The sequence below is a fragment of the Aristolochia californica genome, unplaced genomic scaffold (genome assembly GCF_029961685.1).
Source record: "Aristolochia californica isolate CCGP_79_NKW_82.1479 unplaced genomic scaffold, dmAriCali1.0.hap1 SCAF_3, whole genome shotgun sequence".
Taxonomy (NCBI): domain Eukaryota; kingdom Viridiplantae; phylum Streptophyta; class Magnoliopsida; order Piperales; family Aristolochiaceae; genus Aristolochia; species Aristolochia californica.
This window is the reverse complement of record NW_027181992.1, coordinates 15,899,362-15,911,987: the sequence shown is the minus strand read 5'-3', so window position 1 is coordinate 15,911,987 and position 12,626 is coordinate 15,899,362. Positions and strand designations below refer to the sequence as shown.

The following is a 12,626-nucleotide window of genomic DNA, read 5'->3' as shown; positions in this document are numbered from 1 at the left end:
AACTTGACATCTTAAATGGAAATGAAAAAATCTAGAGAGAGATAATTCCAAAAGTCTCTATAATTTTTAGGGATTGTAAACTCTTTTAGTTTTTATATATTTTGTTTTACAAACGTCAAAAAAGTAGAGGGGGGGGGGGGGGGGGGGGGGTGTGGAGCGGGGGATTTAATTGAGTGTTGATCCCTAATCCAAAAGTCATTTCTTACAAAAATATAGCTCGTTACTCATGATTAATCGATCAATCACTTTACAATGATCTATGATTGTTAGGTCAACTTTTTTTAAATGGGAAAAAATGGCTTGTTTGGCTTTGGTAAATATGCCACCACACGTTCACTTGAGAATTTAATGAGAATTTGTTGTTCTCCTTAAGTCTTGGATCCTTAGGTCATTTGCATCTTGAACATGTTTCATGCATTCATATCCATACTTAAAACATGTTAGGATCAATTAGAAATCTCTTTCTTATAAAATCCCAAGCTATTAGAGGTTGTACTAGTGGAATTTCCCAAAGATGGATAACAAAACTTTGGTGTTCATTTGTGGTGTGTGAAAAAAAATTCTTTACTCTTAAAGTTTCATTTTAGTGATCTATTTGCCTGGTCTTTTTTCTTATGTTAAAAAAGGGTGAGTAAAAACTCAATTTTGGAGAAAAAAATAAAAATTGACATCTAAAACCGAGATGCACAAATGCATTGAGAGATAATTTCAAAAAGTCTCTGTAATTTTTTGGGATATTAAACTCTTTCAGTTTTTGTATATTATGTTTTGTAATCATAGGAAAAAAGTGGGACCGAGGGATTTTTAACTGAGTGTTGATTCCTAATAAATAATTCATTTCTTATAAAAATATGGCCCATTATTCATGATTGATCGATTAATCAATTTCCAATGATCAATGATTGTTAGGTCAGCTTTTTTCAAATCAGGAAAAAATGACTTGTTTGGCTCGGGTAAATATGCTACCACACTTTCACTTGAGAATTTAATGAGCATTTGTTTTTCTCCTTAAAAATCTTGGATACTTACATTATTTGCATCCTCAACATGTTTCATGCATGTATATCCATATTTAGAACATGTTAGGATCAATCCATTTCTTATTAAATTCCAAGCTATTAGGGGTTGTGCTAGTAGAATTTCCCAAACATTGATAACAAAACTTTGGTGTTCATTTGTGGTGTGTGAATAAATTTTATTTATTTAAATTTATTATTTTTCAAGAGATTTTTGTATACATAAACTAAAATTTTCATTTTGTTTTGATCTTTTTGCCTTATCTTTTTGTTTACAAGAAAAAATGGAGAGTGAAAACTCAAGTTTGGATTTTAAAAGAAAACTTCACATCTAAAATGGAAACGAACAAATGCAGAGAGAGATAATTCCAAAAAGTCTCTGTAATTTTTAGGGATTGCGAATTCTTTTAGTTTTTATATATTAGGGTTTGCAAACATCGAACATGGGGTAGCGGGCGATTTAACTGAGTGTTGACTCCTATTCCACAAGTCATTTCTTACATAAATATAGTTCGATACTCATGATTGATCAATCAATCACTTTACAATGATTTATAATTGTTAGGACAACTTTTTGTAGATGGGGTAAAAATTGCTTGTATGTCTTGGGTAATTGTCACCACATGTTCACTTGAGAATTTAATGAGCATTTGTTGTTCTCCTAAAAAGTCTTGGATCCTTTAATCATTTGCAACTTCAACATGTTTCATGCATGCATATCCATATTAAAAATATGTTAGGATCAATTAGAAATCTCTTTCTTATAAAATTTCAAGCAATTAGGGGTTGTACTAGTGGAATTTCCTAAATATGGATAACAAAACTTTGGTGTTCATTTGTGGTGTGTGAATAAATTTTCTTTTCTTACATTTATTATTGTTTTAGAGTTTTTTCATACATAAACTCTAAAATTTAAATTCTGTTGTGATCTATTTGCCTTATCATTTTGCTTACGAGAAAAAAGGGAGAGTTAAAACTCTAGTTTGGATTTTAAAACAAAACATGACATCTAAAATGGAAATGCAAAACTTCAGAGAGAGATAATTCCATAATGTTGAATTTAGAATCCATTTTCCAATATGAAGAAAAGGAAGAAAAGGGGAAGAAAGCTCTCAGGTATAGTAAAGGGAAGAAGAGAAGAAACGTGTGCGCCAAGCAAAGAGAGAGAGATGAACTCAAGAGAGAATATGTAGAAGTTGATTAATTCCAAATTACAACACCTCTATTTATTGTAGAGGAACTGATATAGTCCTTATATAATTAAACTTTAAATATTTTAATTACATTCTTCAATAACGTTGACATAAGGGAGGAGGCCAGCTCATATTGATAAGATTCCAGCTTGTGGTATCTTTGTGGGTCTCACTAGATCTTCATGTCTTCTAACTCATTTCAGCTTGTGGTTCTTATCTTCTTAACTCGTGCTAGCTTGGGTGAGGACTCCCCTTGGCATCCCACGTCCTCATGGTGGGTCCCACCAGCTCATATGCCTTAGTGGGTTACACATTATAATACTCCCAAGCTAGGGGTGAGAAAACATCGTAGATGCAACTTGCTAAAAATGGTAGAAATACTCTTGTGAGTGACCGGCTTGGTGAGAATATCTAAAACTTGACCTTATGATTATATATGCCTTAGATATAAAAAGGCTTGCTTGAAAATTTACTCGTATAAAATGGTAGTCCACTTCAATATGCTTTGTTCTTTTATGGAAGACTGGATTTGATGTAATGTGTGTTGCTGCTTGATTATCACAATATAGACCCATTGGAGCTTCTTCGTAGAATCCCAATTCAGTGAGAAGAGATCGTATCCACAGGAATTCACTAACTGTGTGTGCCATGCTTTTGTATTCTACTTTTGCACTAGACCGTGCTACTACATTTTGTTTCTTGCTTTTCCATGTATACAAATTCCTTCCAACCATCGTAAAAAATCCCGAAGTATATTTCCTATCATCTAGGGATCTAGCCCAATTAGCATATGAGAATCCTTCGATGTTGAAGTGACAGAGATTTTTATAGAGAAGCCCTCTTTCTGGAGCTACTTTCAGATAACATAATATCCTTTCAAGTGCTTGCCAATGACTAAGTTGTTGTTTGTGCATGTATTGACTCACCACACTTGTTGCATATGATAAATCCAGCCTTGTTACACACAGGTAAATAAGTATTCCCACTAGTCTTTGATATTTCCCAATATCTACATCTTCTCCTGTGCCTCCACATAATTTTGTATTTGAGCGGCCATCATTCCTGTCTCCTCTTGTAGATCAAGCGCATATACTTCCTTTGGGATAGCACAATCCCATGTCTAGATTGTAATACTTCAATACCCAGAAAATATTTGAGTAGTCCAAGATCCTGTCTTGAATTCAGCACATATTTTTTCTTTTTTTTTCTGGATGCCCTCGGAATCACCACCACTTAAAATGATATTATCAATATATACTACTAGAATTCCCTTGCCTCTCGGCGTGTTTTCAATAAATACTGAGTGATCTCTAGAGCATCTATAAAATCCGGCCCGTATGAGGGCATGACTAAATTTCTCAAACCATGCACGAGGGACTGTTTGAGACCATACAAGGAATTTTTTAGTCGACATACTGACTCCCCCTCAACCACATACCCAGGTGGTTTAATATTTTCATTTGAAAAAGAATTTTTCACATCAAGTTGATATATCGGCCATGAAGAATTAGATGCCAGAGATAATAATATACGTACCGATTTCATTTTGCCACTAGAGAGAAGGCTTCTTCATAATCAATACCATAACACTGAGTATAACCTTTAGCAACTAGTTGACCCTTCAGTTGTGCTATGGATCCATCCGGATTATGTTTGAAAGTATAAACTGACTTGCAACTGACAAGTTTCTTATCTGTTGGAAGAGGAACCAGTGACCATGAATGATTGTCATTAAGTGCCTGCATTTCTTTATCCGTTGCTGCCTTCCACCCTGGATGTTGTAGAGCCTCTTGATAGGACTGTGGAATACATATGGAGGAAATTGAAGAAAGAAACTGGCAACATAGAGGTCAGAGGTGATGATGAGACACAAAATTTGCAATGGGATGAGCAGTAGAAGGTCTAGTGCATGATCTAGGTTCTTTCCTTAAAAAATAGGGCGAGTATCAAATTGAGGACCAAAAACAATAGGAGAGGAAGGACTTACCTCAGTGGGATCTGTCAACTTGACAGGTGTGGTGTCAGCCACTGGCTCTGGGGGTTGAAAAGTTTCTATGTCACAGGGCATAACCAGTCGAGGGGAATCTGGTACTAAGGACAAAATAGGAGGAGCATTGTCAGAATATAATGAGGAGTCTTCAAAAAATGTTACATCCCTTGACACAAGTAAATGTTGAAGAGTGGGACTATAACAAACATAACCCTTTTGTCCAAGAAGATACACTTGATAGATTTAGGGTCAAGTTTGTTGTTTCTGGGAAATGAATTATGAACAAAGCATTGACAGACGAAGACTCTCAAAGGTAGTGAAAATGGATCATCATTTGGTAATAATCTAGAGTAAGGAGATTTATTACCAAGAATGGAAGATGGTTGACGGTTTAGAAGAAAGCAAGCCATAAGGACTGCATGAGGCCAATAAAAGTAGGAAACTTTCATGACATATAATAAACCTTGAGCTACCTTAAGAATATGATGATTCTTCCATTCGACTACACCATTTTATTGAGGAGTGTAAGCACATGATGTCTGATGGATAATGCCATTTTCTTGACAAAAAGAGTGACCAAACTGTGTGAGTACCATAGCATGAAATGACCTAAAAATCAATGGTATTTTAGAACACTCCTTAAATACAAACAACCAAGTTGTGTAAGTGAAATAATCAATAAATTTAATAAAATATTTTGCTTGAGAGATGTTCAAGACACTCAAGGCCCCCCAGACATCAGTATGAATTAAAGTAAATGGAGTAACACTTTTGACTTCTGGATGAGGAGAGTATGTACTCCTCTGATGTTTACTCATTTGACAAACCTCACAATGAAATTCTTACCTTACCTTAAGAGTAGGCAACATATTATGAAGGGACTGTGCAGATGGATGTCCCAACCAGTTGTGCCATAGCCTTGTCTCATTTTCACTGGTGGAAACCATATTTATTTTTTGCACATCCAGGTAGTAAAGCCCCCCTTGTTCATGGCCTCCACCAATCACCTACTTCGTTATAAGATCCTAAAATACACATGATGTGGGTGAGAAGGTAATAGAGCAATGGAAATATTTTGTCAGCTGACTAACAAATAATAAATTCAAAGGGAAGCCGAATAGAATATCAGTGAGCGGAAGTGATGGTGTGACAAAAGTAGATCCTTGACCTTGGACTTTGGCTTGAGAACTGCCAGCTATGGTAACAAACCTGTGTGAAAGACACGGAGATAAAGAATGTAATGAATATTTGTTACCTGTAAGATGCTCGGAGACTCCTAAGTCAATTATCTAGGATGAAGATGAGGCAGATAGCATACCTGAAGTAGTAGTGGCAGCAGTAGTTGCTGAGGAACTAGAAGAACCCAACATTGTCTTCATTTTCTGAAATAGCTCATACTCATCATCATTAAGGGTTTTCTTTTTGGTTGATGTGGTAAGTTGTTCCTCCTTTGTAGCACTTAATAATACTTCATTAGCCTTCCTATAACACACCTCTTCAACGTGGCCATATTTCTTGCAAAAGGGGCATTGCTTGTCTGAAAAACATGCATCTATAGTGTGGTCAAGTTTCCCACAACTAGTGCATTCTTTCCAATATGTTTTTCCATAACCATTCCTTCCACCTCTTCCTTAAAATCTATTCCTTCCATCTCTTCCTCATCCTCCATTATAATTTCTGCCACGACCTCGGCCACGGTCAGAAGAAGTTCCCCTATGATATGAATACATAGTAGATGACACTTCAGTAGTGGAGGAAGAAATGTCTGGAATATGGAGTAGTGTTGCACATACATCATAAAACATGGGGACAATAGAAGCACTCAGAAGTTGACTCATGGCAATCTCAAGATGTGGTTTAATATTTGCATGGCAAATAGTAGTAATTAAGGCTTCCTTCTACTTGTCTTGGATAGAAATATTTGTGGTTGAAAGTTGAGCAAGCTTCCACTCTTGAATAAAGCCTCTAAAGCGGCCAAGTACTCATGAATATTTTCTCCTTGTTTAGTATTCAACATTCTTTGGAGGATATTGTTACAATGTGGGACCCACCACGGTGCACGAGTTTGTTGGACCCACCATGAGGATGTGGGATGCCAAGAAGAGTCCTCATCCAAGTTAGCATGAGTTAAGAAGATAAGAAGCACACGCTGAAATAAGTTAGAAGACTTGAAGATCAAGTGGGACCCACAAAGATACCACAAGCTGGAAGATCACGTGGGACCCACAAGGATAATGCCATGAGCTGGCCTCCTGCCTTATTTCCACATTATTGAAGAAGAGTTATAGTTCTACTTATATTAGAACTCTATTAGATTGTGTTATCCTTTCATGATAGACTTATCTTAGAGAGTTAGAGTTAGAGTTGAAATGTAATTAGGAGATTTAAAGGTCAATTGTATAAGGACTCTATTACTTCCTATATTATAAATAGAGGTGTTGTAATTTGTAATTAATCAAGTTATACAATTTTCTCTTGTGTAAATATCTCTCTCTTTGCTTGGTGCACACATTGTTCCTCTTCTCTTCTTCTCTCTAATCGAGAGCCTTCTTCCCCTTTTCTCCTTTTTCTTTCTCTCTTCCCTTGCTCAGAATATTGGAAAAGGGATCCTAAATTCAACATGTTATCAGAGAATTAAATTTAGGATCTCTACATCAAAAGAAATGCTCTAAGAAGATATGATCAACACCACTCATAGAAAGCTTCTTGTAAGGATAAAAATGTGTGAGATAAGTTCCTTCATTATTTTTTTATTACTTCATGTTACTGGCTTTCAGATTAGGAAGATAATTTAAAGATGAGTATGTTAATGTTTTTCATCTTATGATATTGTGGATATGAATGCCTCTCAATCTAGAAGAAACTATCAAAGCAGTTTTGTCGGTTTGAAATTTTTGTTAACATAGACCAGCCCATGATCAGATTGTTGAAATTTTTTTTTTCGTGGGAACAAGATTCCCATGATATATAAGATTGATATGTAGTCTATTATGAGTGGTTAATTTCTCATAAAAAAATTAGAATAATAATTGTTTAGCGTCGATGCTAAATTTCTCCATGCACCAAGTTGTTTGAAGAATACTACTTGGATATTTTTATTAGAATTTTTTGGTGAATTATTTTCGTTGAAGTGCGTATTATGGCTAAATAAAATGTGAGTATCAAAGGTGGTATATTCATAATTACCATAATACCCATACAAAGGAGATTAAATTTTACGAGTTGGTCCACATTGGTTAAGAGCTTTCTTATAACAAATGACCTACTTAGTCATCTCACCAATTGTGGACCACCTATTGATCAAGAAGACATTTTTTTATAAAAAAATGGTTAAAAGATGATACCATTGTGATTAGTTGGATAATCAAAAGCATGGAAAATTTTTAAAAGAATGAACTCATTGTGGGAGATAAGGCCACACTATCGATACATGCTATTACAAGGAAAGGAGTTACAGTGGAAAAAAATGGTCATTAAGGAGAAATATGTTATAATGCCAAATGCAACTCAGACTTGACAAAGGATAATCAAGACTTGGTAGGTGATACAAAGGAGAATCAACCCAAAAAAATCAGCTGAAAATAAAAAATTTACTCATGAAGAATATAAGTTGTTTTAGAAAATGATGTGTTATTCTCCAAGTTCCTCATTAAATACCGCTGCCACCACTGCTTTAGGTATGCTATATGCCTCATCTTCATCCTGGCTAATTGAGTCAGGAGCCTCCAAGCATCTTAAACATAACATACATTTATTACATTATGTATCTCCATGTCTTTCACATAAGTTTGTTACCATAGCTGACGGTTCTCAAAACCAAGGTTCAAGTGAAAGGATCCACTTCCGTTACACCATCACTTCCGCTCACTGATATTCTATTTGTTCCTACCTCCCTTTGAATCTTTTATCTGTTAGTCAATTGACAAAGTATTTTAATTGCTCTATCACCTTCTCACCTACTTTTTGTGTATTTTTGGATCTTATAATGAAGCAGGTGATTGGTGGAGGCCGTGAACAAGGGGGGCTATACTACGTAGATATGCCAAAAATAAATACTATTTCCACTAGTGAAAATGAGACAAGGCTATGGCACAACCGATTGGGACATCCATCTTCACAATCTCTTCATTATATGTTTCCTACTCTTAAAGTTAGGTCCGAGTTTATTTGTGAAGTTTGTCAACTAAGTAAACATCAAAGGAGTACATACTCACCTCGTCCAGAAGTCAAAAGTATTACTCCATTTTCATTAATTCGTACTGATGTATGGGGACCCTTGAGTGTCTCAAATATTTCTCAAGTCAGGTATTTTATTACATTTATTGATGACTTCACTCGTACCACTTGGTTGTTTCTATTTAAGGAGCATTTTGAGATACCATTGATTGTTAATTCTTTTCATGCTATGGTACTCACTCAGTTTGGTCAGAACATAAAAATATTTCGGTCTAATAATGCCAAAGAATACATTTCCAAAGAACTTGACTCTTTTTGTCAAGAAAATGGCATTATCCATCAAACATCATGTGCCTACACTCCTCAACAAAATGGTGTAGCCGAACGGAAAAAATCGTCATATTATTGAGGTAGCTCGAGGTTTATTATATGCCATGAAAGTTCCATACTTTTATTGGCCTCTTGCAGTCCTTACCACATGCTTTCTTATAAATCATCTACCATCTTCTGTTCTTGGTAATAAATCTCCTTACTCTATATTGTTACCAAATGATAATCCGTTTTTACTGCCCTTGAAAATCATTGGGTGTCAATGTTTTGTCTATATTTCTACCTCAAAACACAATAAATTTGATCCTAAATCTATCAAGTGTATCTTTATAGGATACTCTCTTACACAAAAGGATTATGTTTGTTATAATCCCACTCTTCAGCATTTACTAGTGTCCAGGGATGTCACATTTTTTTAAGACTGTCCATGCTATTCTGACAATGCCCCTCTAGGTTTATCTTTAGTACCAGGTTCTCCTCGACATGTTGTGCCCCGTGCTACAGAAACTTCTCAGCCCCCAGAAAAATAGGATGACACGACACCTACTGAGTTTACAGATCCCACCAAGGTAATCCATCTTCTCCAATTTTTTTTACCCCACAATATGATACTCATCCTACCCGACAAAGAAAAGAACCCAGGTCATGCACCATACCCTCTACATCTCATCCCAAATCAAATTATGTATCTCATCATCATCTGTCCCCTGCGGGTGGTCAATTTCTCTCTACTATTTCTTCCATATATGTACCACAGTCCTATCAAGAGGCTCTCATACATCTAGGGTGGAAGGCAGCAATGGATGAAGAAATGCAGACAATTTATGAAAATCAGACATGGGCTCTAGTCGCACTACCATCAGATAAGAAACCCATCGGTTGCAAATGGGTGTTTACTGTGAAACACAATCCGGATGGGTCTGTGGCTCGGCTAAAGGCTCGCCTCATTGCTAAGGGTTATACACAATGTTATTGAATTGATTATGAGGAAACCTTCTCTCCAGTGGCAAAAATGAACTCGGTATGTGTGTTATTATCTCTGGCAACTAACTCTTCCTGGCAGGTATATCAACTTGATGTGAAAAATACCTTTTGAATGGGGACATCAAAGAAGAAATTTATATGCAACAACCACTTGGGTGTTTCGTTGAAGGGGAGTCAGCATGTTGACTAAAAAAATCTCTATATGGTGTAAAACAATCCCCTCGTGCATGGTTCGAGAAATTTAGTGAAGCCCTCATACGGGTAGGATTTTACAGATGCTCTAGAGATTACTCAGTTTTTATTAAAAACACGCCTAGAAGCAAGGTAATTCTAGCAGTATATGTTGATGATATCATTTTAAATGGTAGTGATGCCGAGGACATCCATCAAACAAAAGAAATAATATGTGTTGAATTCAACACAAAGGATCTTGGACTACTCAAATATTTTTTGGGTATTGAAATATTAAAATCCAGCCATGGGATTGTGCTATCCCAAAGGAAGTAAGCCCATGATCTACTGGAGGAGACATGAATGCTGGGATGCAAAACAATAGACACTCCTATGGACTCAAATACAAATTTATGTACAGGTACTGGAGAAGATGTAGATATCAGGAAATATTAGAGACTAGTCGGAAGACTTATTTACTTGTGTGTAACAAGGCCAGATATATCATATGCAGTAAGTGTGGTGAGTCAATACATGCACAAATCACAACTTAGTCATTGGCAAGCACTTGAAAGGATATTATGATATCTTAAAGGAGCTCCAAGAAGAGGGTTTCTTTATAAAAAATATGGTGACTTCAACATCGAAGGATTCTCATATGCAGACTGGGCCGGATCCTTGGATGACAGGAAATCTACTTCGGGATTTTGTTTGATGGTTGGAGGGAATTTGGTTACATGGAGAAGCAAGAAGAAAAATTTAGTAGCACGGTCTAGTGCAGAAACAGAATACAGAACCATGGCACACACTGTTACTGAACTACTATGGATAAAATCTCTTCTCACTGAATTGGGATTCTACAAAGAAACTCTGAAGGATCTATATTGTGGTAATCAAGCACCAATACACATTACATCGAATCAAGTCTTCCATGAAAGAACAAAGCATATTGAAGTGGGTTGTCATTTTGTACGAGAAAAGTTCCAAGAGGGTCTTTTATCTCTAAAGCATATATCATCACAAAATCAAGTTGTAGATATTCTCACCAAGCTAGTCCCTCACAAGATTATGTCTACCATCTGTAGCAAGTCGAGCATCTACAATGTTTTCTCACCCCTACCTTAAGGAGGAGTGTTACAATGTGGGACCCTCCATGGTGCACGAGATGGTGGGATGCCAAGAAGAGTCCTCACCCAAGCTAGTATGAGTTAAGAAGATAAGAAGCACAAGCTAAAATGAGTTAGAAGACTTGAAGATCAAGTGGGACTTACAAAGATACCACGAGCCGGAAGATCACGTGGGACCCACAAGGATAAGGCCATGAGCTGGCCTCCTCCCTTATGTCCACGTTATTGAAGAAAAGTTATAGTTCAAATTATATTAGAACTCTATTAGATTGTGTTGTCCTTTCATGATAGAATTATCTTAGAGAGTTATAGTTGGAATGTAATTAGGAGATTTAAAGGTTAATTGTATAAGGACTCTATTACTTCCTCTACTATAAATAGAGGTGTTGTAATTTAGAATTAATCAAGTTCTACAATTTTCTCTTGAGTAAATCTCTCTCTCTTTGCTTGGGACACACCTTGTTCATCTTCTCTTCTTCTCTCTACCCAAGAGCCTTCTTCCCCTTTTCTCCTTTTTCTTTCTCTCTACCTTTGCTCAGAATATTGGAAAAGGGATCCTAAATTCAATAGATATCATATGGTCTATGTAGAGTATCCGGGCTAGAATACAGCTTAGCACATGTCTAACAAATTTTTTTAGCAATGTCAAGATGTATGACATTGTTGGAGACATGTTTTTCCATGCTGTTAATCAGCCAACTAATCACCAAAGTATCATTTTCAACCATTTTTTATAAAAAAATTCTTCCTCATCAATAGCTTGTCCTCGGTTGGTGAGGTGACCGAGTATGTCCTTTGTTATAAGAAACCTCCAAACCGATGTGGACCAACTCATAAAGTTTGATACCCTTATAAGGGTATATTGGTAATTCTCAGTATATCACCTCTAATATTCATGTTCATTTCTGCCATGCTCTTCAACAAAAAATGTCTCCAAAAGAAATTCTAATAATAACACCAAGTAGTATTCTTTAAAACAACTCGATGCACGGAGACATGGAGAACCTTAGCATTGATGCTTAAATCATTATTCTATCTTTTCCTCTTAATAAATACCACTAATAAGAGACTTCAATATCAATCTTCTATATCAGGGGACTCCTGTTCCCAAAAAAATATATTTCAACAATCTGGTCATGGATTGGTCTCGGTTAACAGAAATTCCAAAACGACAAAACTATTTTGAAATCTTCTTCTAGATGGAGAGGCATGCATATCGACAATCTCATAAGATGAAAATCATTCATATAATCATCCTTAAATAATCTTATAAATTCAAAAACCAGTAACATGAAGTAATAAAAAAAAAAAACTATCTCACGGTTTGTGATCTTTCTTCACAAGGAGGCTTCTATGAGTGGTGTTGATCACGTCATCTTAGAGGATTCCTTTTGACATGGGATCCTTAATTTATTGCTCTCATACCATGTTGAATTTAGGATCCTTTTTCAATATTCTGAGCAAGAGAATAGATGAATAAAAAGAAGAAAAGGGGAAGAAAGCTCTCGGGTAGAGAGAAGGGAAGAAGAGAAGAAAGGTGTGTTCCCAGCCAAGAGAGAGAGTTTAAATGAAGAGAGAATCGTAGAACTTGATTAATTCTGAATTACAACACCTCTAATTATAGTAGAGGAAGTGATAG

At 36.0% G+C, this 12,626-nt stretch overlaps 1 protein-coding gene across 1 annotated transcript; it reads right to left on the bottom strand.

Moving 5' to 3' along the window:
• Window positions 1-3,750: 3,750 nt before the first annotated feature.
• On the bottom strand, window positions 3,751-5,578 carry LOC137959404 (uncharacterized mitochondrial protein AtMg00820-like). Its single transcript, XM_068806792.1, has 3 exons — window positions 5,518-5,578; window positions 4,197-4,300; window positions 3,751-4,008 (listed from the first exon to the last, which is right to left on the bottom strand). Exons 1-3 carry the CDS (start codon window positions 5,576-5,578, stop codon window positions 3,751-3,753), a joined length of 423 nt encoding a protein of 140 aa, XP_068662893.1.
• Window positions 5,579-12,626: the final 7,048 nt, after the last annotated feature.